This window comes from Phaseolus vulgaris, chromosome 7 (genome assembly GCF_051622355.1).
Source record: "Phaseolus vulgaris cultivar YP4 chromosome 7, ASM5162235v1, whole genome shotgun sequence".
In the NCBI taxonomy this organism is placed as follows: Eukaryota; Viridiplantae; Streptophyta; class Magnoliopsida; order Fabales; family Fabaceae; genus Phaseolus; species Phaseolus vulgaris.
In genome coordinates this window covers 59,473,708-59,494,978 of record NC_143504.1, presented here as the reverse complement: position 1 = coordinate 59,494,978, position 21,271 = coordinate 59,473,708, and the positions used below count along the sequence as shown (strand labels likewise).

The following is a 21,271-nucleotide window of genomic DNA, read 5'->3' as shown; positions in this document are numbered from 1 at the left end:
ATAATTGGACGGTAACAGTTAAAGGATAACAATCCAATATTTGTTGTTTAATTGAAGAGAAAATTTTGGATAAAAACGATTCAAATAGTGTTTATTGATAATACAAAATCCAAAAATGAAATTTAAACTAAGATTGATTAAAAGTATAATATTCCAAAAATAATGTATGGTTTTAAACTAGTAAATACATAAAATCCAAAACGCTTGTAATTCAAGTGGCAAGCATCAGCTAGCGCCAGAATGGATATGTAGAATGGATATGTGGTGCATATCCACCTATGTGTCTTTTTTCTCATTGCATAATCCTTCCTTACGCAACTTTACCTCTACCACCCTTTTCCAACAATTTTCTCTCCCTGCTTCACTCATCCTATTCCTGTCCTGTTTTCATGACATAAACCATCAACAGTTGCTTTCCACTTTGGTAACAATTCCACACGCAATGTGCCATTCATTGCAACTGTAATATTATTACCCTTTCTTCATATATATCAGTCATGGCCTCCTTAATGCTCAGTGGAGCTCAAAATCCAAAGCTCATCACTGGCTTAGCCTCAACTGGTGTTAACTTCAACGACAAGTGCTTCTTCAAGAAGGGTGTGCTCTTTCATAACAAGTTCAGGGTCAGAAAAAACATGACCCCCAGATGCAGCTTCTCAGCCTCAAGGCCTGCTTCACAGCCTAGGTTCATCCAGCACAAGAAGGAGGCATTTTGGTTCTACAGGTTTCTGTCTATTGTGTATGATCATATAATAAATCCCGGGCACTGGACTGAAGACATGAGAGATGAGGCGCTGGAGCCTGCCCACCTCTATAGCCGTAACCTGAGGGTGGTGGATGTTGGAGGTGGAACTGGCTTCACAACTCTTGGAATAGTGAAGCATGTAGATGCCAAAAATGTCACAATTCTTGACCAGTCACCCCACCAGCTTGCCAAGGCTAAGCAGAAGGAGCCCCTAAAAGAATGCAAGATAATTGAGGGTGATGCAGAAGATCTTCCATTTCCAACTGATCATGCTGATAGATATGTTTCTGCTGGAAGGTAACTACAACTTTTACCTTTAAAGCCAATGGTGGAAGCATAATTTATAGTGAAGCGTGTTTCTTTTTTCAGTGGGGGGCCATAAAATATTTTTACATATAAAGCATAAAAGGAATTGAAAATGTTGGAACTGACCATGGCATCCCCAAGTCACTCCATAGCTTCGCCCCTCAACAGAATTATATTGTAATATCTCTAAAACAAAAATTGGTCTTCTAAATGATAAATCGGCATCTTGCACAATGTTAGCTAGTGTTATATGTTTCGTGTTTATGACTTCTGAGTTATTGTTACAAACAAATATATGGATCAAAGGACAAAGATCAAACTCACAGGAGGTAAACAAGATATTGATATCTGAGGTAACTTATTGAATTGGTTGAAATAGATAGCAAAATGTACTACAAATTCTTCTATTTATAGATCATATCCTCCATCCACATATAGCTAGCTTCATAACAATCTAATCAGTCATATAATCTAATAATCATGACTGTTGTTCAGCATTGAATACTGGCCAGACCCGCAGCGTGGCATTAAGGAAGCCTACAGAGTGCTAAGGATAGGGGGGAAAGCTTGTGTTATTGGTCCTGTTCACCCAACATTTTGGTTATCTCGGTTCTTTGCAGATGTGTGGATGCTCTTCCCAAAGGAGGAAGAGTACATTGAATGGTTTAAAAAGGCTGGTTTCAAAGATGTTGAGCTCAAAAGGATTGGTCCAAAATGGTATCGTGGGGTGCGTAGGCATGGTCTCATCATGGGTTGCTCAGTCACAGGAGTGAAGCCTTTGTCTGGAGACTCTCCCCTCAAGGCATGTATATATAGTATTGCTTTTTCTTTCTTCTCCCTTTTTTATTCATACAACACTTCAGCTTTTGCTTTTGTCAAACACATATGCATAACTTAAGATTCACCAACAATAACTCACTCCATGTTGACGCTGTGTTCTGTTCTTGTAATTTTAGTACAACTTTTGAAGTATGTTTTCATTTGGCTTTATGCAGCTTGGTCCCAAGGTAGAGGATGTAAAGAAGCCTGTAAATCCACTAGTGTTTCTTTACCGGTTCATCCTTGGTGTCATTGCATCCACTTACTTCGTACTAGTGCCCATTTACATGTGGATCAAAGACAAAATTGTTCCAAGGGGCATCCCCATTTGAGATTGGAAAAAGTAGGATGGTCAAGTTTTCCATCTATAACAATTCAACATCTTACTTGAATCTTTCCACCTTGCAAACATAGGAGGAAAGAGTTGCTTCCATTGACATGCTTCAAAACCATTAGCTTAGCTATGTGCCATTACTAGCTTCATCTGTTTTTGTTGGAGAGGATTTTACAGATGCAGAAGATGTGCTGAGTTTAATTTGTATTTGTCATTTGGCAAAGAAATATAGAATGTGTGATGTGGTAGCCTCTTGTTCAATGAACCATGTCAGCACCAGTAAAATGTTGTGCTTTTTTTTGCTTTGCTTTGTTTTTGTCAATCTGATAATTTAAAGATGAAATTGCACAATTTTTTTTTGAAAAAGCTATCTCATTTAGTATTTCAACTGAAAATAGGATGTAAGAAGATAAGTAAATGTATGTGGTAAAAACTCAATAGTGTACATGTTTACCTACATAAAAAAAATTTGAAGTTGTTAATAAAAAAATTTAAGTAGTATACTTTTATTTGGTAACGACTTTGAAAATTACAACTTACATTCTAGAATTCTACCTATAATATGGTTTTTTAAAATAGGTTGGAAGGTGTTCGAATTTAATTATGAGCATTTTAGAAATCCGATTTTAAAATATCCCAATAATTTTCTAATTTCTGACCAATAATATTGCAAATAAAAGGCTAGAAACAAATTGACATAGGCAATATATTCTATAACCAACAAAAGTTAAAAGCAATATGATTCTCTTTCTTTTATTTGTACTATCATTTTATAAATGGTTCTTGGAAGACAAAATTTACAATATTTATTAACTCTCAACTTTATTAAGAAATGAACTTTAAGTCTAAATCAATCTCATAAAATCAGTTTATAAAAGTGAGGTTTGCATTCACTTATACACTATAAAATGTCATCATTCTTAGTCGATAACGCACATTCTTTATGCTGAGACTACCAACTCATATGTGACTTGATAAGTTTAACAAAAAAATTATTAAGATAAGTTCAAAATGAACCATATTAAGAAGTAAATTTTAAGTCTAACTCAATTTTATAAAATCAGTTTATAAATTGAGGTTTGCATCCAGTTATACACAATGAAATGTACTAATTTCTAATCTCTCCGATAAATTTAGATTTCAAATTGAGGTTTGCATCCAGTTATATCAAATTGTTGGAATAATCTTCTATATTTTAAAAAAGTGTTAGCCTTGTTTTGAATTGGAAAGTACAACCATTCCATAATAGTTAATTAATTTGGTTTTGTATTTCTTGATATCATGAAACAATTATTAGTAATCACTTCCTACCTTCTGATGTGTTCAATTCTTACTATTAAAAAACAATTATTGTTTTTTTTTATAAAAAATATAGTAAGTAAAAGTAGATTTTGGTTAGTTATTATCACTATTATAATAATAATAATCGAAACACAAGTTTTGACTCCTTCCAATGAAAGTACATTACATGCCATTTTTCTCCCTTTGGGAAATAATAAGAACAACACCGCGTCTTTTTCTAATTCTCAAACCGCGTTCAAAGCGATGAATTCATTCAACGCCACACCTTACATTTATGAAACCTCTTTCTCACGTCAAATTCATAACTATCACAGTCAATATTTAGAAAATTATTTATTTTGTTTTCTATTATCATTTTATATCAATTTTAATATCTATATATTTATTTAATAATTTTTATTTATTTTTTATCGACAATAAAAAATAAATAAATGGGAATCATTTCAGGAGGTGGTTCAACCCTTATACATAAAGAGCAAAACACCTTACCATATTCCTACCACAGAACACCTACTTGATTACCTAAGGAACAACCAAACTAGCCACTGGAAAACATTAAATTACCATCCTCATACAATTTACTGGGTTCAAAATCCAATTAGAGTATCCGAAGTAAGTACAATGAGACTTTGCGTAAATCCACGACCAAACCTTTACCTATACTTAGACGAATAATTATTTAATAATAATTTTATTTTTATTTTTTTATTAATATTTAATTTACCCCACATACTAATCCACACATACCCCTTCAATGCATGTCAAAACACTGTGTCCCCAAACATCAAACCCTTCCACCTGTCCAAATTTCATCCCCAATATAATAATATATCATTAAACAAAAAAATTCGATTGGAATAAGTACACAAATTTGTACAGATCTCAATAATTTTTTTATTCATTTTCTTATATATAAACTATTGTGAATATTATTATATACAATAAAAAGGCTTTTTTAAAAAAGCTATTGAAGTAATCATGTTTTAAATTGAATTTAGACATTTAGTGATTTTGATAAAGATGAAAGAAGAAGGGTTAGAATATGATTTTTTTGTTCATAACAAAATCACAATTAGACAACACCCACAGTCATCAACGTGGTTTGACTAGAATACTTTTTTCCTTTTTTAAAAAAATTGTAATTGAAAAAGAAATATTGTGATTAAGCCTTTCCACACTGAAGGTAACCCTATAAATACCCCATTAAGGTTGAGGTAGCTATATTCACCACACATCAATCAATATTGTTTTGGTCTGATTTGAAGCAGAAACACACAGCATGGCAGATGTTCTCAGTGCAGAACAGATTGGTGAGATCAAAGAAGCCTTTGGCTTGTTTGATAAAGATGGAGATGGTGAGTTTCTTTTTCTCTTTTTCAGTCTTAATTCAAAATCCATTATGATATGTAACTGTGTCTTGTAAATCCCATATCGACTAGAGATTATGATATTTCATCTGAGATTGAGTTAAACTTAAAGTTTTTTTTTTAATATATTATCAGAGTTACTTCAAACCTATTTTAATGAATGTTTATTGAGCCTTATCAAGTCATCAGTTATACAACTATTATCGAAGTGTCTTTATATTGCATAGTTATTTTCTCATATTACAAACTCTTTAATGCTCTCACAGATATTACACCAACCCTTTAAACATTACAAAAATAGATAAACCAGTTAAATTCACTTCATTTTTCATTTCTATAAGAATTTGTATTAAACATATGCAGTTCAGAAATATAACAATGGTAATGGTATGTTGAATTAACAGGGTGCATCACTGTGGAAGAATTGGCCACTGTTATCAGATCACTGGATCAGAACCCCACAGAAGAAGAGCTCCAAGATATGATAAACGAGGTTGATTCAGATGGCAATGGAACCATAGAATTTGTTGAGTTTTTGACCTTAATGGCCAAGAAAATGAAAGTAAGTATATCTTCATTTATCTTATTCAGAATGAAAGTAAGTATTTGATAGCAAATCTCATTTTATAAGTAAGTTTTTAGGTTAAGTTAGACTTAAAAGTTAAAGTTCATCTTTTTAATATAGTAGATTTTCATTCACTTTATATACTATGAAATGCTTTAATCTCTAGTTAATACTTTATATACTATGAAATGCTTTAATCTCTAGTTAATGTAAAATCTTCGATAAATTATAACAATACTCATCTCATTTTTCTGATTTAGGAAACTGATGCAGAGGAAGATCTGAAAGAGGCTTTCAAGGTGTTTGACAAAGATCAAAATGGTTACATTTCAGCAAGTGAGGTAAATTAATTATATTTTCTTAGATATGAACTTTTCTTTCTTTGACGGCAATGACAAATGAAAGCATTCTAAGGGTTTCTTCAAACTTGAACAAAAAGAAAGTAGGGTCAAGATGTTCCAACTCATCAATCTCTTCTCTTTTGTACTTTTTTTCAATATTTTTCTATAAATCTGCGTTTACTTTTCTGGCTATGTAGCAGAAGCTGCACATATGCACCTTTTTTTCTTATAAAATTTCCACCTCAACTTTCAACCCATCTTAGTCAAATTTCCTCCTTCTATTATTCATATTCATATTCATGCGGTGTCACTTTTTCATATTCAATTCATCTATCCATATATATGGAAAAGAGCTAATCAAATTTATCAATAACTTTCTATCAGTAAAGTGTTTAATTTAAAAAATATTTATTAAATTTATGATAATTTTAATATAGTTCTAACATAATTTTAAAACAGAAATATACATTAATTTTTTAAAAACTCAAATTTATTGTATAAATTTTTATTATGATTATAAAAATAAGAAATAAATTCTTTTGAACGAAAAAATTCTTTCTGCTAAAAATAATTTAAAACATACTTATACACATAATTATATATATATATATATATTATTTTTATTTTTATATGTCGTATAGTATATTAGTTTTTGTGATAGATAGCATTAAAGTAAAAGAAGAATAAAAAGGATTAGGATTTTACATGAGAATCTTGCCTTTCATTTTTCACTCTCTTAATTTATTAGTATTAACTAATGATCATAAATGCTTAAAGACAAGCACATTGACCTATGTATTAAATCCAAAAGGATAATTATCTGGGTTCTTTTAAGTGAATTTTTTTATTTGAAGGCTCATAAATGAAAATTATAATTGGAAGAAATTTGTACTGAAATCATTAGTCAAATTTTCAGATGTTAATAGAAAGGGTAAATTTTTTGTCCCAATAAAATGATTATGAAAAATAAAATTAAAACCCTTTGTTTGTGATGCAGTTGAGACACGTTATGATCAATCTTGGTGAGAAATTAAGTGATGCAGAGGTGGAACAAATGATTAAAGAAGCAGATTTGGATGGTGATGGTCAAGTTAACTATGAAGAATTTGTGAAGATGATGATGACAATTGGATGAAACTTTATTATTGGAATTCATTATTTGGCCAACAAATTAATATTTCTTCTTATTAATGTTTCTTGTACTAATGTAGCACATCTCATTTGTTCAAAACTCCACCCATAATTTTGTTTTTTGTTTCTTTAGAAATCCTTAATCACGTTTAAAAATTATTTGGAGTTAATTCATTTAAGAATTGCTTTAAATTATACTCTTTCTTTCTTTTTTTTTATTTTATATGTTAATGTTTGGAATAATTTATTTTATTTTATTATATATTATTTTATTTGTTATTTTTTTTTAAATACTTAATGTTCTGGTCGAGTGATTACTTAATCAACCTAGTTGAACATTCAATTCTTTTTTCTTTATCTCCTCCTCACTTGTTTCGTTCTTTTCTTCTATGTTCTCTTTTCTTTTTATTCTCTCCTCCCACGTCCTTTGACTCGGACTTCACGTCCTCTTCCACGTTTTACGTTTCTTTCTTGAAGTGTTTTTTGTGTTCCCATCGGTACTCTAAACCCTAAACCTTAAACAATTTGTGTCTTACCTTTAGTCGAACTGATCGGCTCGACGTGGCTTGTCAGGTCAGCCACCGAACTCTAATCTTTTAGCTTGGTCCTTAAGATTGGTAACTTGACAAATTTGACCAAACCACATGGATGGTACACTTAATATAAATTAAAATATAAAATTTAAAAATTTAAAAACTAATGAATAATACAAATATTGTCACAGTACTTTTCCTTATGGAGATTAAAGATTGAAATTTCACACCTATAAGATATTAAACCACAAAAATCAAACACAAGAATGAGGTTTTATGAGTATAATTGTCCAAGATCAGAGTGGAAAAAAAAAAAGTTACAACATACAATCAAAAGCAGAAAAGTTGCTCTCTCTACATTTGTGAAATCTCTCAAACAAAGTAAAATTTCACAAGGAACCACTTCATCTTGAACATGCATCAGAAAATAACCACAGAAACGAATGATCATAGCTGCTGCTGCACTTCCCCTGCTGTTGGTTGAACTCAACCAGGATAATCTCCAGATCAAAACTTCACTTTCAAAAAAAAGTAACAAGGCTTTTAAATTGAAGTCACAGTTGCCATTTCTTTGCAATCTTTGATATTAGGGAAGTTTGTAGAGAAATGCCACAGATGTGGTTGCAATTGCAGTCACATTGTTGTCATGAAATCTCCAAAACTTTGAGGTTGTAGCCACCACAACAATTGTGAACTGTTTTTAAAACCTTAGAAATTGGAAAGAAACTCGCAACACAAAGGAGAAAAGTAAAATAGAATGGTAAGTATAATTCTCAAGGTACAGTTGCACAACACATGCAGCTGCTGAAGAAGGAAGACCGAGGCTTTCGCTTCTCTTGTCTTTTATGTGAAGTAGATGACACTGTATTCTTTGTGCCAACATGGTTTTCTTGTATCTGTGCCATGCCTAGAAGATGAGCTTCTTCCTCTTCTTTCAAAAGGCCTATGAATGGAGCTTTAGATTTCTTAGAGTAACTTCTTTCCATAGTAACAATTTTCTCTTCCACTGGCATTTCTTTACTGTGTAACATGCACTGCTCATATTCACCATGAGGGATTGAGTTGATGTGTTTTGAGAAGCTTTCATTTGCAGACTTATTCTGATGAAGCAATGGAGTCTTGTCTGATTCTTCAGGCCTTGCTTCCTTTGTGAGGTTGAGATTGAAGCTTGGTGACTTTTGCATCTGACAAGAGGTGTTTGGATTGTCAGGGTTTGATTCAGTACTGAGCCTTGTGATGCTTTCCCTTGTTTCATAGCCACCATTTTCAAGTATGAACTTGTTTGAACATGGTCCAATAATGGACATGGTAGCTGTAGAAGTGCTTAGTTCTGCCCCTGCATATGAAGCTGCTTCTGCATGTTGTGGATCTTCTTTACCTTCTTTCTCAAATGCTTCATCATCCTCCAACTCAGAAGAATCAGGGTTGTTAATATAAGCATCAAATTGTACTCCATTATCAGTTACTTTAGGTTCTTCAACTTGATTATTGGTGACAAGCCTTGAGACATTAGAATCAAGTGACATATTTCTCTCTCCATTGCACTCCCCATTAGACTCTATTGACACATCACATGTATACACCATGTTGTTTTCCTTCAATGAATCTTTCATGCATTGATCTGGCTTGTAATAATGTGAATTTTCCATTGACCCACTTCTGCTTAATATACTTTTTCCATATGGTGCCTTGCAATTTTCCTCATTGTCAAATTCAAGAGGTGAGATGAGGGAATCCTCAGTAGTACAAATTACCATTGAATTACCATTGGTGGTGGGGTCAATACTTAGGGAATCAGATGTAGTTCCAGAAAGATCTATCAAACTTCTCCCAAGCTCGTTTCCATCTTTACCACCTGACTTGTCAGTACATAATTTTTCATGGGATTCCATTTCTTTTGCTAAACCATCATCCTTAATCAACTCAGAATGAGAATTAGTATCTAGCAAATTATCTTCAACAAGTGAGTCTGTACCTAGAAATGATTGTTCGGAGAGAAATTTATCTGGCTCATGATGCTCATAATGTACACTGGATTCTTGAATCTCTATATTATTTGTCATGTTCACAGCACTCATTGTTAAAACCGTCATTTCCTCTTCATATGCTATAATTCAGAACAAGACAACAAACAGATCTTAAATTTCTATTGTGAGCTTACAATCTCTGATAAATTAAAATCTAAAACATTTCAAAAAGTAAATGTAATATGGCACTAACCTTGTAGGATTGGAGGCTCATTATCAAGGTGATGATGATTACATGTTAGTAATATTTCTTCTCTCAAACATGACTCTTCTTGCTTCTCGTATTCTTCAGTGCCTTCTAGTGAAGAACTTGACAGGCTCTCAGAGTTTCTACCTTCAGCTTCAACTGATCCAACCTTTGAAGAGTCATGTTGTCTCACTTCGGCTTCTTCATCCCCTGTAAAAACAGAATCCTAAGTTTAGGTTTTAAGGTTTAGGGTATATAAGTGGAACTCACCTTATAAGCAGGTTTATAAGGTTGAATTAGAGTTAAAGTCCAATTCTTAATAACTATGGATAAGACTCTCAAAATATTAACAGAATTGTCCTAACCTTGTTGGATTGAAGGATCATTATTGAGGCCATGATTATCTGTCACTAACATGTGTTCTCTCACGCATGTCTCTTCTAGCTTCACATATTCTTCAGTGTCTTCCAATGAAGAACTTGACAAGCTCTCCAAGTTTCCACCTTCAGTTACAACTGATCTATTATCAGGGTTTCTGACTTCAGTTATTTCATCCCCTACAAAACAGAATCCTTTAGTAATTCTTTATAAATTACTTAGACTTTGGGCATAAATCCTAACTCAACTTGGTTTAAGTAAATGTGGATAAGGGCTATCAAAATATTAACAGTATAGCCTTAACTCCTAACCTTGTGGAATTGAAGGCTCATTACTAAGGTGATGATTACATGTTTCTATCAGGTGTCCTCTCAAGCATGTCTCTTGCTTCTCATATTCTTCACTGCTTTCCAAAGAAAAACTTGACAAAATCTCAGACTTTCCACCTCCAGCTTCAACTGATCCATCGTTTGGAGAATTTTCAAGTTGTCTGAGTTCAGTTATTTCATCTCCTATAAAACAGAATTATGAGTAATTTTTTTAAATTACTCTTAGAAGTTTAACTTAGAATCTAACTCAATTTTATAAAACTGATTTATAATAACTATATTGTTCATTTCTATGGTGTATGTGGATCCAACACAACCCTCTAAGTGAGATTTGAACAATCACTATTAGTTATTTATATGCATCAGTTTTGAAAGAAATTACTAACCTGAACCTTCAAGAGAATTTGTCAACTTCAATGCAGCATCGGAAGCTGAGATGATGTTTTTTTCCTGAACATCTATGCCATTAGCAGTAGGGTTTACTACAATAGCATCTTGTTTATCTTCCTGCGTTTTATCATCAAATTCACTTGTTTCATCATCAAAATCCAGCCTTGTTTCTATGTGTAGTTGATCAAATTTTTCTTCAACTGTTTTGTGCTTTTCATGATTTACATTAGTATCATCCTCAGGATCATCTCCTTCCAATAAATCATTTTCAAGCGAACTTCTAGAATAGTTGGAAGTTATTCCTGAATCCTTCTCTTGAACATCTTCAACTTCAGAAGTTGGATGTGTTATATTTTCCATATTCATGTCATTTTTGTAAGTATCTTCTCCCAACACATCATTTTTAAGCCAACTTTTTGTATTGTTAGAATCTAACCCTGTTACTTCCTCCTGAAAAGCTTTGGCTTCTTCCTCCTGAACATCTTTGGCTTCATCTGATGGAATCATTTGCATGTTTTCTTTCATATAATCCTCATGACTATCTTCTTGCAGTGTAACTTTTTCTAGTTCAGTTGTTGTATCTTCTGAAACCAGTGCTGCTGCAGCTTTCTCCTGAACAACTTCAGCTTCAGCTGTTGGAGGCGTTTGATTTTCCATATTTACATCACTTGCATGAGTATCTCCTTTCATTGAATCATTTTCAAGCACTCTTTTTGTATGGTTAGAAGCAAACCCTGTAGTTTTCTCTTGAGAGTCTTCATCATTGGCTTCATCTGTTGTAATTGTTTGAGCTTCCCCTTTTACATCTTCTGCATAACCTTCATCTTGCCATGTACCTTTCCCTGGTTCATTTGTTATATCAATGGAAGCTTTTTTCACAACATTGGCTATAGATGTTTCATTAGTATCCTCTTGGAAACCTTTTTTCTGGGATTCACTGAAGTTATCTTCCTCTGCAGAAGGAAAATGAAATCAAGAGTTAAAGGTATGAAAACTAGCACTTTACTTAACAAAATTTTCTTGAGCATTCCAAAAACCAACATGTACCTTTGATAGCAGATGTGTTGTTATTACCCATTTCGTTGCCCATGCTCAGCTTTCCAAATCCTGCAAGATAACCAATGTAAAGAGATTATGCTGTAATCCCCGCACAATTGATTTGCTTATAAGAGAACAAGATATATGAACTAAAAAGGCTCCAAGTTCAAAATCTCCAAGAACAACAAGGCTAAGCCATACCATGATAGTGATACTGATGATGAAGTTCACATGCTCTTAACTTTAGACATTTGAGGACAGCTTGATTTCTGTGACATTGCCAGAGTGTTTATAGCCAGTAACATGGTCTTGCTTGCTCCATATTCCTCATTCTGGGTCATTTATGTTTGCCTAATTATCACACCCTTAAAGTAATTCATCACATATAAAACGTCATCTCCTTTTTATCTGGCATTACAACCTTAGACCATGATATTAAGAAGTGAACTTTAAACTTAATTCAACCTTATAAATCAATTTATGAGTGGTTCGATAACGGTCTGATAGTGGGTGGTTTGATAAGTTTAATAAACTCTCGCTAGGATATTGCTTAAAATGACTTTGATATCATATTAAGATGTGGATTTTAAGCCTAACGCAATCTCATAAAAGATGAGATTTGTATCCATTTATATACTATAAAAGTGCTCTAATCTTTAGCCGATGTGGGATCTTTAACTCATGATTGCTTCATAATCTAAGATAATGTGACCAAACGTTCACTTTCGGTGAGTCCATGATTATTAAGCGGCCTTAGCCTATCACTGGCCATATGAGTATTATTTAAAATTTTCTAAAAAGTACTGTCATTGAAGGAAAGCATGATGGCAGAGAAATTTGCAAACACTGATTGAAGAGTGGGGGAATTACAATTTAACAACTTATTACAAATCATCATTGTTTCTATGCTGTTTGTTGTTGAGCTTTTGGGAAAACATATTCAACCTAAAGGACTTTCCATGTGTTTGAGAAAACTTTCCAAGTGTTTTTGCTTTTCTAAAGTAAGAAGTTAAGGGTTTTGTTGCACTGTCTGAATGGACAAAGGACCCAATGAATCATATATGATACAGGTAGGATCTTGGGACATGTCCAGTAACAATTGGCAAAGAATGAGATTGTCTATTTATTTTCCATTTGTAAAGAGAATGGTGTGATGATGATGATGATTAGGTTTAGGATTGAGTAATTAGGTTTGTTGTTTCTTATTTTTCTTTGGGTGCATAAAGTCCATTCTTTGTTTGGAAGGTGGGTTGGGAAACAAGTACCATAATTTTTGGATGGTGGTGTGCATTATTTCTGTGTACTTGCTACTTTTCTATATGATAAGAAGTTTAACAACTCACACCTTCCTCAATTGTTTACCTCTTGGAAAGGAGCATAAAGAAAAGTGTGTCGCTTTTGCCAAATGACTGATATTTTATATGATATGGCTTCTGTTCATACTCATCTTATTTAAATAAACTTCATATCAATTAATTAAATTACAAAAAAAAAAATCTTCCTATTATTAATAATACCAAATAATTGAAATGGTCGACATAGAGGAATGGTTGAAAAAGGACAAATGACTCACCTAATCCAAACAGAACTTGTTAAACTTCATTTAACCATAATTAAGTTGGTGTATATGTAAAGTGTGATTAAGGCATAATTAGACCATTTTTTAGACTCAAGAATAGGTCTATGACAATTGAAGTTCATCCAAAAAATATAAATACCAGAGGTAATCAAGTATTAGAAGTAATTTTTTTCTCTCAACTTACCTACATATTATACTTGGACTAACTTATCATCGAAGTGCCTTTGGCATCCCACAACCATTCGACGAAAAGGAAGATCTAATTGAAGATCTCACAGTCATTCGACAAAAAAAAAAAATCTAATTAGAGACCATCGCACCTAAAGATCGTAAAGACCCAAAACAAAAAACTAAAGAAGTCAAGAAGAAATCCCCCTGAAAATTCATCAAATTTACTCTATTATTAAAAAAGTTGTTGTGGTAAGTTTATAACTTGAATATATTTAGTCTTGGTAAGATAACTAGTTTTCATTTTAATTTGTGTGGGAGTTTAATAACACTGTTTTGTTAAATAATTTGTTGAAACGAGAAAAAACATATTCTACAGTGAAAACTGATTTTCTTTTAAAACACATTCTTATCATTTCTTATCCAAATCAAATTTTAATAATAATTTATAGCTAGCTATATATAAATATAAACATATTCTCATGTTCTATTTACTTTCAACAAATTTTTTATAATTTTTTGTTTTATTTATTATAAATGTAGTTTTGAAAATGTTAAAATGGAGACAAAGGAAATATTGAAAAATTAGAAATAAATAATATTTTAAAAAATAAATAATATTTCAAAAAATAGTTATAATTTAGAGATGTTATCAGGTGCAGCGCATGGTGTGTGGGTAGAAAGTAGCAGGGAGTGTGAAGAGATAAGAAACGCAGAAGCAATGACAATGGCAATAGCAAGTTCTGGAAGCTGTGCGCTGTCGTTTAGGAACAAACCCTGTAACACTCTTCATCTTCATCTTCTTCTTCTTCTTCTTCTTTCATTCTCTCTTTCTCTTTCTGTTTCTGTTTCTCAACTGAATCATTTTCATTTTCAGCGGATCTCGGCTTCGTCACCTCGCAGTTGAGCGGCCTCAGAATCTGCTGCCCTAAATTCCCCAATCCGCCCCTCACCGCGTCTCCCTCATTCACCGCACCTCTCCCCATCGTAGCCAGTAAGCAATTCCCGCTTCTTCTTCATTTCTCTACTTTCACTCAATTCGTTAACCCTAACATTCATGTCGCTTCCGATTAGTAATTAGGTTCACTCTAACTTGCAAATTTTGTTCAAACATTGTTTTCTTCTTCTTTTTTAAATTATCTGTATCAATATAACCAAATTCTCAAAATCATTGCAGCTATAGTCTTAAAATATTCAAAATTGTATCCATATTTGTATTTTTAATCTATAAAAAATGTATTGCTCGAGTGAGGGAAGTTATTCTAGTAAAATTGTTTCAATAAAAAATATTTATTCTGTTTTTAATATAATGTGGCTGTAGTTGTTTTAAGATAGGGATTGTAAAGGTAATACCAATTTTTAGTATCCATTTCTTACCTTATTTACTCGTTAAAGGTAATAATACTACTTATGTGCTGTAGCTTTACACTCACCAATAGAATTTCTTCGTCCCACTTCATCAACTAGTGATGTGGTTAAAAGAGAATATATATATTAAGTAGGGTAATAACTTTACTTTACAAACCAGTATTATGGATCCAAACCCACACTATAAGTTTAAGTAATTGAGTATCACTGCAATAATATTTCACACACTTGGGGAAGTATATGGTGTAATGTTTTTCGGCTGTTATATAGTGTAGTATATTTCTAAAATTCAAGAGATTGTTAGGCTTGGGTATTGTGTGAATTTGGAAGAAATCATAAATAGTGTTAATGTAATATATTAATTGCTCTGATTCTTTACGTTTTTTTCTCTGATTTCAAACTTTATATAGCAAACCCTGAAAACAATTGTTACAAGCTATAGTTCCACTATTCTGTATATTTTTTTTTTAAATTGAAAATAGAAAATAGAAAATATTTTTCAAACCAAACTTCAAGAAAATATGCACAACTAACAATTTACCTGTTGATGTGAATCATCTTCACTATCATTAGTGTATGAGACTTAACTGCAATCTATGAAGCACTGATGCTTCAATGTGCTTCACATATCCATTTCTGATACTGATATCTAGGATGTTGAACTAGTACATCTCGTCAAAGTTTCCAAACTTCCTTTTTTATTTGTTTCACGAACCTGATAATATCAATACTTCACCTATATGTATTGGTGAAGTGACCATGCTTTGAAGACATTTATATCTAAGAAACGTAAAGTGTGTCTAATGTAGAAACATGGAAACATTGTCTCTTCATAAATCAAAATGGAAATTGTTTTCTTTTTGTATTATTTTTAAAAAAAAAGTAATGATATTGATAGTGTTGTTCCTATATATAAATAATTGAAATTAATTTATTTTGACAATGATTTATAATTTTATTTTATTTTGGTAATGTCTAATAAACGTGTTTATCAATTAGATATCTACAATTGCAGTTATATATTTATTATGTTTTATAAATTTTTAAATATGTATCTTACACATCTTATCTTGTTACTTTAAAAAAAATATTTGTATGGCCATACCCTATTCGTTCAACATATCCTATGTGTTTTGCTGATTCAAAAAAAAAAGGGAAAGATTAACTAGTAGGTTGGAGATTGATTCTTCTTCTAATGCTGTGATTTTCTTGTTTTTTCAGAGAGAGTTTGTCCCTTCACTGGAAAGAAATCAAACAGGGCCAACAAAGTGTCATTTTCAAACCATAAGACAAAGAAACTGCAGTTTGTGAACCTTCAGTACAAGAGAATTTGGTGGGAAGCGGGGAAGCGCTTTGTAAAGCTTCGTTTGTCAACTAAAGCATTGAAAACCATAGAGAAGAATGGACTTGATGCAGTTGCAAAGAAGGCTGGAGTTGATCTCAGGAAGAAATAAGAGTACCTAATTATGGTTTTGTAACAGAGTGGAAGAATACATTCATGTTCCTTAGATTTTTCTTCTAAGTATATTAATTTTCAGAAGCAAGTTGTGTTGTTTGTAGAGAAACAAGATATGGGGCTGTGAATCTCACTAATGGAAATCTTTGACAAACCCCTCATGCAGCTTATAATGTTCATAGGATCATTAGTAGCTTCATAAATGTGAATTATCCAACTAAATTGATTTTTTTCTGTATCTTGAATTGTACCACAACCACAAAAGTTGTTGCCAGAGGCACTGACTTTTTGTGGCAATCATTTTGGAACTCTTTTGCATCCAACACACACCCACCTGTTATTTCTTGGCTTTGTGCATTAGGAAACTCCAATCCAAACACATATTCAATATTTAATATTTTGTACACCTTTAAATTCAAATAAAATGAATCAATGACATAAACAGTAAGTGTATAACTTAGCTTAATTTTCTTGGTAGGTGTAAATATGAATCAATCAATGAACTCATCAATGCAGTACACAGATACATGATAAGCAAACTTGCAAAATGCAAAGTTTTAGTTAATCAGACCACCCCAGAACCTTATTCTTCATTACATAACACTTTGTTCCCTAATCTCAACATTGTTCCAAATAATTTTGAACTTTGAAAGAGAATGGCAAAGTCAGGAGGCTCTTCTCTCCAAAATTCACTGGAAAGGTCAAAAGCACAAAATGCAACATATATGTGCATAGACAAGAAAAAAACACATTCAGACAAAGTTGTTTTATTGGTCTTTGGTCACATCATTCACTGGGATTTGGATCTTATAAAATAAGTAAGAATAAAACAAACACTTTTAGTCGTTAATAAATAACTGTAAAATGTTTTTTCATTTACAAACTTATAGGAACATATCCTTCCATACTTGATATTTGTACCTCTATTTTAAATTGCTTCACAACAACTTTTCTCCTTAAATGCTGGCTGATTAAGGGGGAATAGGGCAAATTCATTGTTCATATCATTGTCAATACATAAATTTCTCCCTAAAGTAATCACTTAATTTTCATTTTGGTTCTCGTATCGATTGATACCGGACGAGCCAGTTTCGGACCTGGTGACCCCGACCAAGCACTAATTACAAAAGGATAAGACTTGAAGAAATGAATAAGAAGACAACCAACACATCAGCAACTGTACAATCAGTTTGAGATACTATTTAACCTATGTCCATAAAAAACCGTTCTTCCTAGAAAAGTTAACAAATCAGTATGGTACACTTTTAATATAATCATACCACAGGAACCATGGATATACAAAATTCTACAACAAAAGAAAAAAAATAGAGAAAAGCTTTGATTCAAAGGATAATGTTGGGCCTTTATTTGCAATGCACAGTTGAAGGCACAATAAAGCAAAAAAGAATCAAATTGGATTTAAAATTTTCGGAAATTTATTTTTGGGCCTAAAATGTCTCCTTTCTCTTAGCTTTGCAACTGATAGGCCCATGACCACCTCAAGCCTTTTGTCAGCTTCAATAAAGGCATAAAGTAGACACTAAAGCAATTGCAAAAGTTTGGGACACTTTCAGTGAAAATCATGTTACAATTTTTTTAAAAAAATATATATTTTACTTTTCATTAAATCATGAACCTCCTCTCCATTATTGTTTTGGAACCAAAGTAATCAATTTAAAGTAACATTACTAACTTTTTTCAACCATGGTCAAAAATATTAATTTGTTTTTATTTTATTTTTTTGGTTTGTGTTTGCCAACTACAATAAACACTGCATGTTGGTGTTAGGAAAACTGAGGTAGCCCAAATTACTGTACGGAAAATGGATTCTATGGCCCATGCAAAAAGATGGATTGGCCCATGGACTTTTAAGACAGTTGTGGGGCCCAAATCAAACACATAAAAGACAAAAATCTATATCTTTTTCTCTTTGAACTTGTCCCACTTTTTTTTCTAGAAAAAAAGTGAAAGTGGGGCTTGGGCCATGGGCCATGGGATTAGTGGATGAAAACCATATAAATAATAAATCATTTACTAATGAGTAAAGTAGATAATATAAAAAAAATTATATCATCTTCAGTGACTTTTCTTTTTTATATCATGTTCCAATTTTATGAAACTATTACAAAAATTCCTCTTTTTAATATTTAATAAAGTTGTTCATTTAAAACTCAAACTCCTCATACTAATTAAGTTGATAATGATTATAGTTATCTGCTAATTAATCCGTGTAAACATAATGATAATAGTCTATCATAAAAAAATTAGCTATAATCATAATTAAAACTGGTTAGAGTGTCTCTATATTTTTTAATCAAATAAATTTACTAATGGTTGTTATATTAAAAAAAATGCTGGTGATTTTAATATATTATACTTTTGAAAAAAAAGTATGAAACAATTATTAGGGCAATTATGCAAAGAGTTGAAGAAATATGAAAGATTGATCATCCAAGCCTGCATTTCCAAACACAACAAAACGCAAACCCTAAACACAACAAAACACAAACCCTAAGACATTAAAATAGTAATTATAGCTTCCTTTATAATAATAATAATTTAAGTATGAAGAACATCTTTATTCATGGAACAACATAAATGGTGTGCTTATATGTGGTAAGTAGGTAGAATGTGAGTATCATCATGATGCCACATGCTTCATCATGGGGAGAATTCCATCAACATATTTCTTTATATCACCTAGTAACTCATAATGTTTTTCATTTATTTTTTAAATATATTTATGTGCTATTTTTCTAAATTTCATAAATAATGAATAAAAAGTATTAATGTTTTAGAGTTTAATCAATAGAAAGTAAATTTATAGATAAAATAAGTAATTATTATTTGATTAAATTAAATATCATTTAGAAACTAACAAAATTATTAGTATCTAAAATAGTTTTTATTATTAATAAAAAAATTAAAATGATTTTTAAATTGTATCTAACCATTAGGTATCAAGGTTTTAGCTACTTATTACTTTATATTTTAAATTAGTTTTTATTATTTTTTTAGAAGTTAATTTAAAATTTAAAATACTAGTCACTAAAACTTAGATAGATAATTTAAAAATTATTTTATAAATTTTTATTAATAATATAAATCAGTTTAAATATAAATAATTTGTTAGAATATAAATTAGTATATAATTTAGTTAATAGAGTGACTAGTTATTTTTTAAAAAAACAATTTTTATTTAATAACTTTTTATAAATAGGATAACTGTATGACAGGAATAAAAAGAAAATTTATGTGGAAGAAAAATAAGAATGATGAGACATATATGATGTTATAGATTGGTAGGTGGGAGAGTATGAGAAAGTTATGAAAAATAGATGAAATGAATATGAATATAAATATGTGATGATTGTATAAAGTTGTAGCAAAACATTTCCATTTACCCCAGAGTATAATAATACAATATAATGTGTATCTTTATAAGGTGAAGAAAGAAAAAGGTAATAGGTTGTTGGGTTTGGCATGAGACCAAAGTCATAGGTTAGGTCCATTTATTTATTTTTGCATTAATCACATTACTAAATTTAAACATCTTCTTCTCATTAATTTGGTATCTTCTTAATATGTACTTTCAAAAAACATAGTCCTCTACATTTTCAATCTCAACAATTTCTCTTTCTCTCTCACTTCTGTGAAGGTAATGATTTGGTGCAATAAATGTATTGTGGAATGATGTGAGCATGCAACCCAAACCATCTAATAACCCATCATTATGTTGCCTTATGGTCCTCACAAATCTTCTTCTACTCAATTCCCATATCCCTTACCACTCTTTCCTTTTTTTTTTTATATATCTAAATTTTTTATTTTTTTATCAAAAATTATTTTAAGTTTAATTTAATCTTATGAAAGGAAGTGATGTTTGTACCCACTTGTATATTATGAAATGTCATAATTTTTAGTCGATGTAAAATCTTCAATACACACCCTTCACGTCGAGGTTAACAACCTGTGCATGAAAGTATATAATTCAATCTCATAAAACTGGTTTATAAGTTGAGATTCACCTCCATATATTATAAAATGTGATAATCTATATTCTTCAATAATTATAAAATTAAAATATTTAGCATTCAAGTTTTCTTATTTTATATAGATAAAGATTTTTTAATAAGATTTGAGAATGTTGGAGTTATGGGAATGAGTGGTCCCTCACTCATGTGTTATATCTTGTGAATGAATTGTGATTGCTCATCACCACCAAACTATTATCTTCTTTAATTTCTTTCTATTTTTTTTCCTTTTCTTCCACTCACTTTCCGCTTTTCAAACATTTTATGATGGTAAAAGTTGTGCCAAAAGCTACAAAATAAGTAAATTCATGCTGGCTTTAAGATTTCCATAATTGAAAAATAATCACATCCACTATAGTTTTATTCAATAAATAAATTTGTGATTGCTATTTTTTTTAAATCAAAGCTTTAAGACGTTATTATTTCAGTTACAAAAACAAGCATAAGAGACAAATAAACGATAAACTAACAATTATGAAATATTTTTTACAATTTTTTTTATCAACAAATAATAAATAAAATAAAATAAAAAATTTCAAAATGTTAACACTCATTCAAACATTTTAGGAGTGTCTCACCCTTTATACAAACATTTCATGAATGTTTTAACTCTTATACACAAAATAATCAAGATCAACCTATCCAATACTTAACTTATAAACATACTTTAGATTCTACACACCACCAAACGAATCCTCAAATGAAAAACATGTTAATAATCATCAATCCTAAATATTTTCAGAATGTTGGGTTCATTGTTTACAAACATCATTCAAATGTTTTATCAGAATAGAATACTTCAGTTTGATGCATTACATTTTCTTATATATTTTGTACAGTGTTTCTAGTTGCTCTATTATTGATTTGGGTTATA

At 31.2% G+C, this 21,271-nt stretch overlaps 4 protein-coding genes across 4 annotated transcripts; 3 read left to right on the top strand and 1 right to left on the bottom strand.

Moving 5' to 3' along the window:
* Positions 1–122: 122 nt before the first annotated feature.
* On the top strand, positions 123–2,510 carry LOC137827583 (2-methyl-6-phytyl-1,4-hydroquinone methyltransferase, chloroplastic). Its single transcript, XM_068633782.2, has 3 exons — positions 123–1,042; positions 1,547–1,853; positions 2,047–2,510. The coding sequence occupies exons 1-3, from the start codon at positions 498–500 to the stop codon at positions 2,200–2,202; spliced, it is 1,008 nt and encodes a 335-aa protein (XP_068489883.2). The 5' UTR covers positions 123–497; the 3' UTR covers positions 2,203–2,510.
* Positions 2,511–4,726: 2,216 nt separating this feature from the next.
* Positions 4,727–7,123, top strand: LOC137827585 (calmodulin-1). The gene is made up of 4 exons (XM_068633785.2): positions 4,727–4,861; positions 5,278–5,435; positions 5,699–5,779; positions 6,777–7,123. Exons 1-4 carry the CDS (start codon positions 4,786–4,788, stop codon positions 6,912–6,914), a joined length of 453 nt encoding a protein of 150 aa, XP_068489886.1. The 5' UTR covers positions 4,727–4,785; the 3' UTR covers positions 6,915–7,123.
* A 502-nt stretch (positions 7,124–7,625) lies between these two features.
* On the bottom strand, positions 7,626–12,145 carry LOC137827584 (uncharacterized). The gene is made up of 7 exons (XM_068633783.2): positions 11,994–12,145; positions 11,802–11,861; positions 10,751–11,707; positions 10,347–10,547; positions 10,023–10,214; positions 9,664–9,867; positions 7,626–9,550 (listed from the first exon to the last, which is right to left on the bottom strand). The coding sequence occupies exons 2-7, from the start codon at positions 11,842–11,844 to the stop codon at positions 8,217–8,219; spliced, it is 2,931 nt and encodes a 976-aa protein (XP_068489884.2). The 5' UTR covers positions 11,845–11,861; positions 11,994–12,145; the 3' UTR covers positions 7,626–8,216.
* Positions 12,146–14,106: 1,961 nt separating this feature from the next.
* Positions 14,107–16,517, top strand: PRPL28 (Ribosomal L28 family). Its single transcript, XM_068633780.2, has 3 exons — positions 14,107–14,318; positions 14,417–14,533; positions 16,129–16,517. The coding sequence occupies exons 1-3, from the start codon at positions 14,186–14,188 to the stop codon at positions 16,359–16,361; spliced, it is 483 nt and encodes a 160-aa protein (XP_068489881.2). The 5' UTR covers positions 14,107–14,185; the 3' UTR covers positions 16,362–16,517.
* The last annotated feature ends 4,754 nt before the right edge of the window (positions 16,518–21,271 follow it).

Excerpts from the sequence above, each read along its gene's own strand:
- PRPL28 (XM_068633780.2), top strand. The coding sequence starts at position 14,186 with ATGTTATCAGGTGCAGCGCATGGTGTGTGGGTAGAAAGTAGCAGGGAG. Across the intron at positions 14,319-14,416 it reads GTCGTTTAGGAACAAACCCT|CGGATCTCGGCTTCGTCACC; the intron begins GTAACACTCTTC and ends TTTCATTTTCAG. Across the intron at positions 14,534-16,128 it reads ACCTCTCCCCATCGTAGCCA|AGAGAGTTTGTCCCTTCACT; the intron begins GTAAGCAATTCC and ends TTGTTTTTTCAG.
- LOC137827584 (XM_068633783.2), bottom strand. The coding sequence starts at position 11,844 with ATGGGCAACGAAATGGGTAATAACAACACATCTGCTATCAAAG. Across the intron at positions 11,708-11,801 it reads CAACACATCTGCTATCAAAG|AGGAAGATAACTTCAGTGAA; the intron begins GTACATGTTGGT and ends TTCCTTCTGCAG. Across the intron at positions 9,868-10,022 it reads TGATCCTTCAATCCAACAAG|GGGATGAAGAAGCCGAAGTG; the intron begins GTTAGGACAATT and ends CTGTTTTTACAG.
- LOC137827583 (XM_068633782.2), top strand. The coding sequence starts at position 498 with ATGGCCTCCTTAATGCTCAGTGGAGCTCAAAATCCAAAGCTCATCACT. Across the intron at positions 1,043-1,546 it reads AGATATGTTTCTGCTGGAAG|CATTGAATACTGGCCAGACC; the intron begins GTAACTACAACT and ends ACTGTTGTTCAG. Across the intron at positions 1,854-2,046 it reads CTGGAGACTCTCCCCTCAAG|CTTGGTCCCAAGGTAGAGGA; the intron begins GCATGTATATAT and ends GGCTTTATGCAG.
- LOC137827585 (XM_068633785.2), top strand. The coding sequence starts at position 4,786 with ATGGCAGATGTTCTCAGTGCAGAACAGATTGGTGAGATCAAAGAAGCC. Across the intron at positions 4,862-5,277 it reads GTTTGATAAAGATGGAGATG|GGTGCATCACTGTGGAAGAA; the intron begins GTGAGTTTCTTT and ends TTGAATTAACAG. Across the intron at positions 5,436-5,698 it reads TAATGGCCAAGAAAATGAAA|GAAACTGATGCAGAGGAAGA; the intron begins GTAAGTATATCT and ends TTTCTGATTTAG.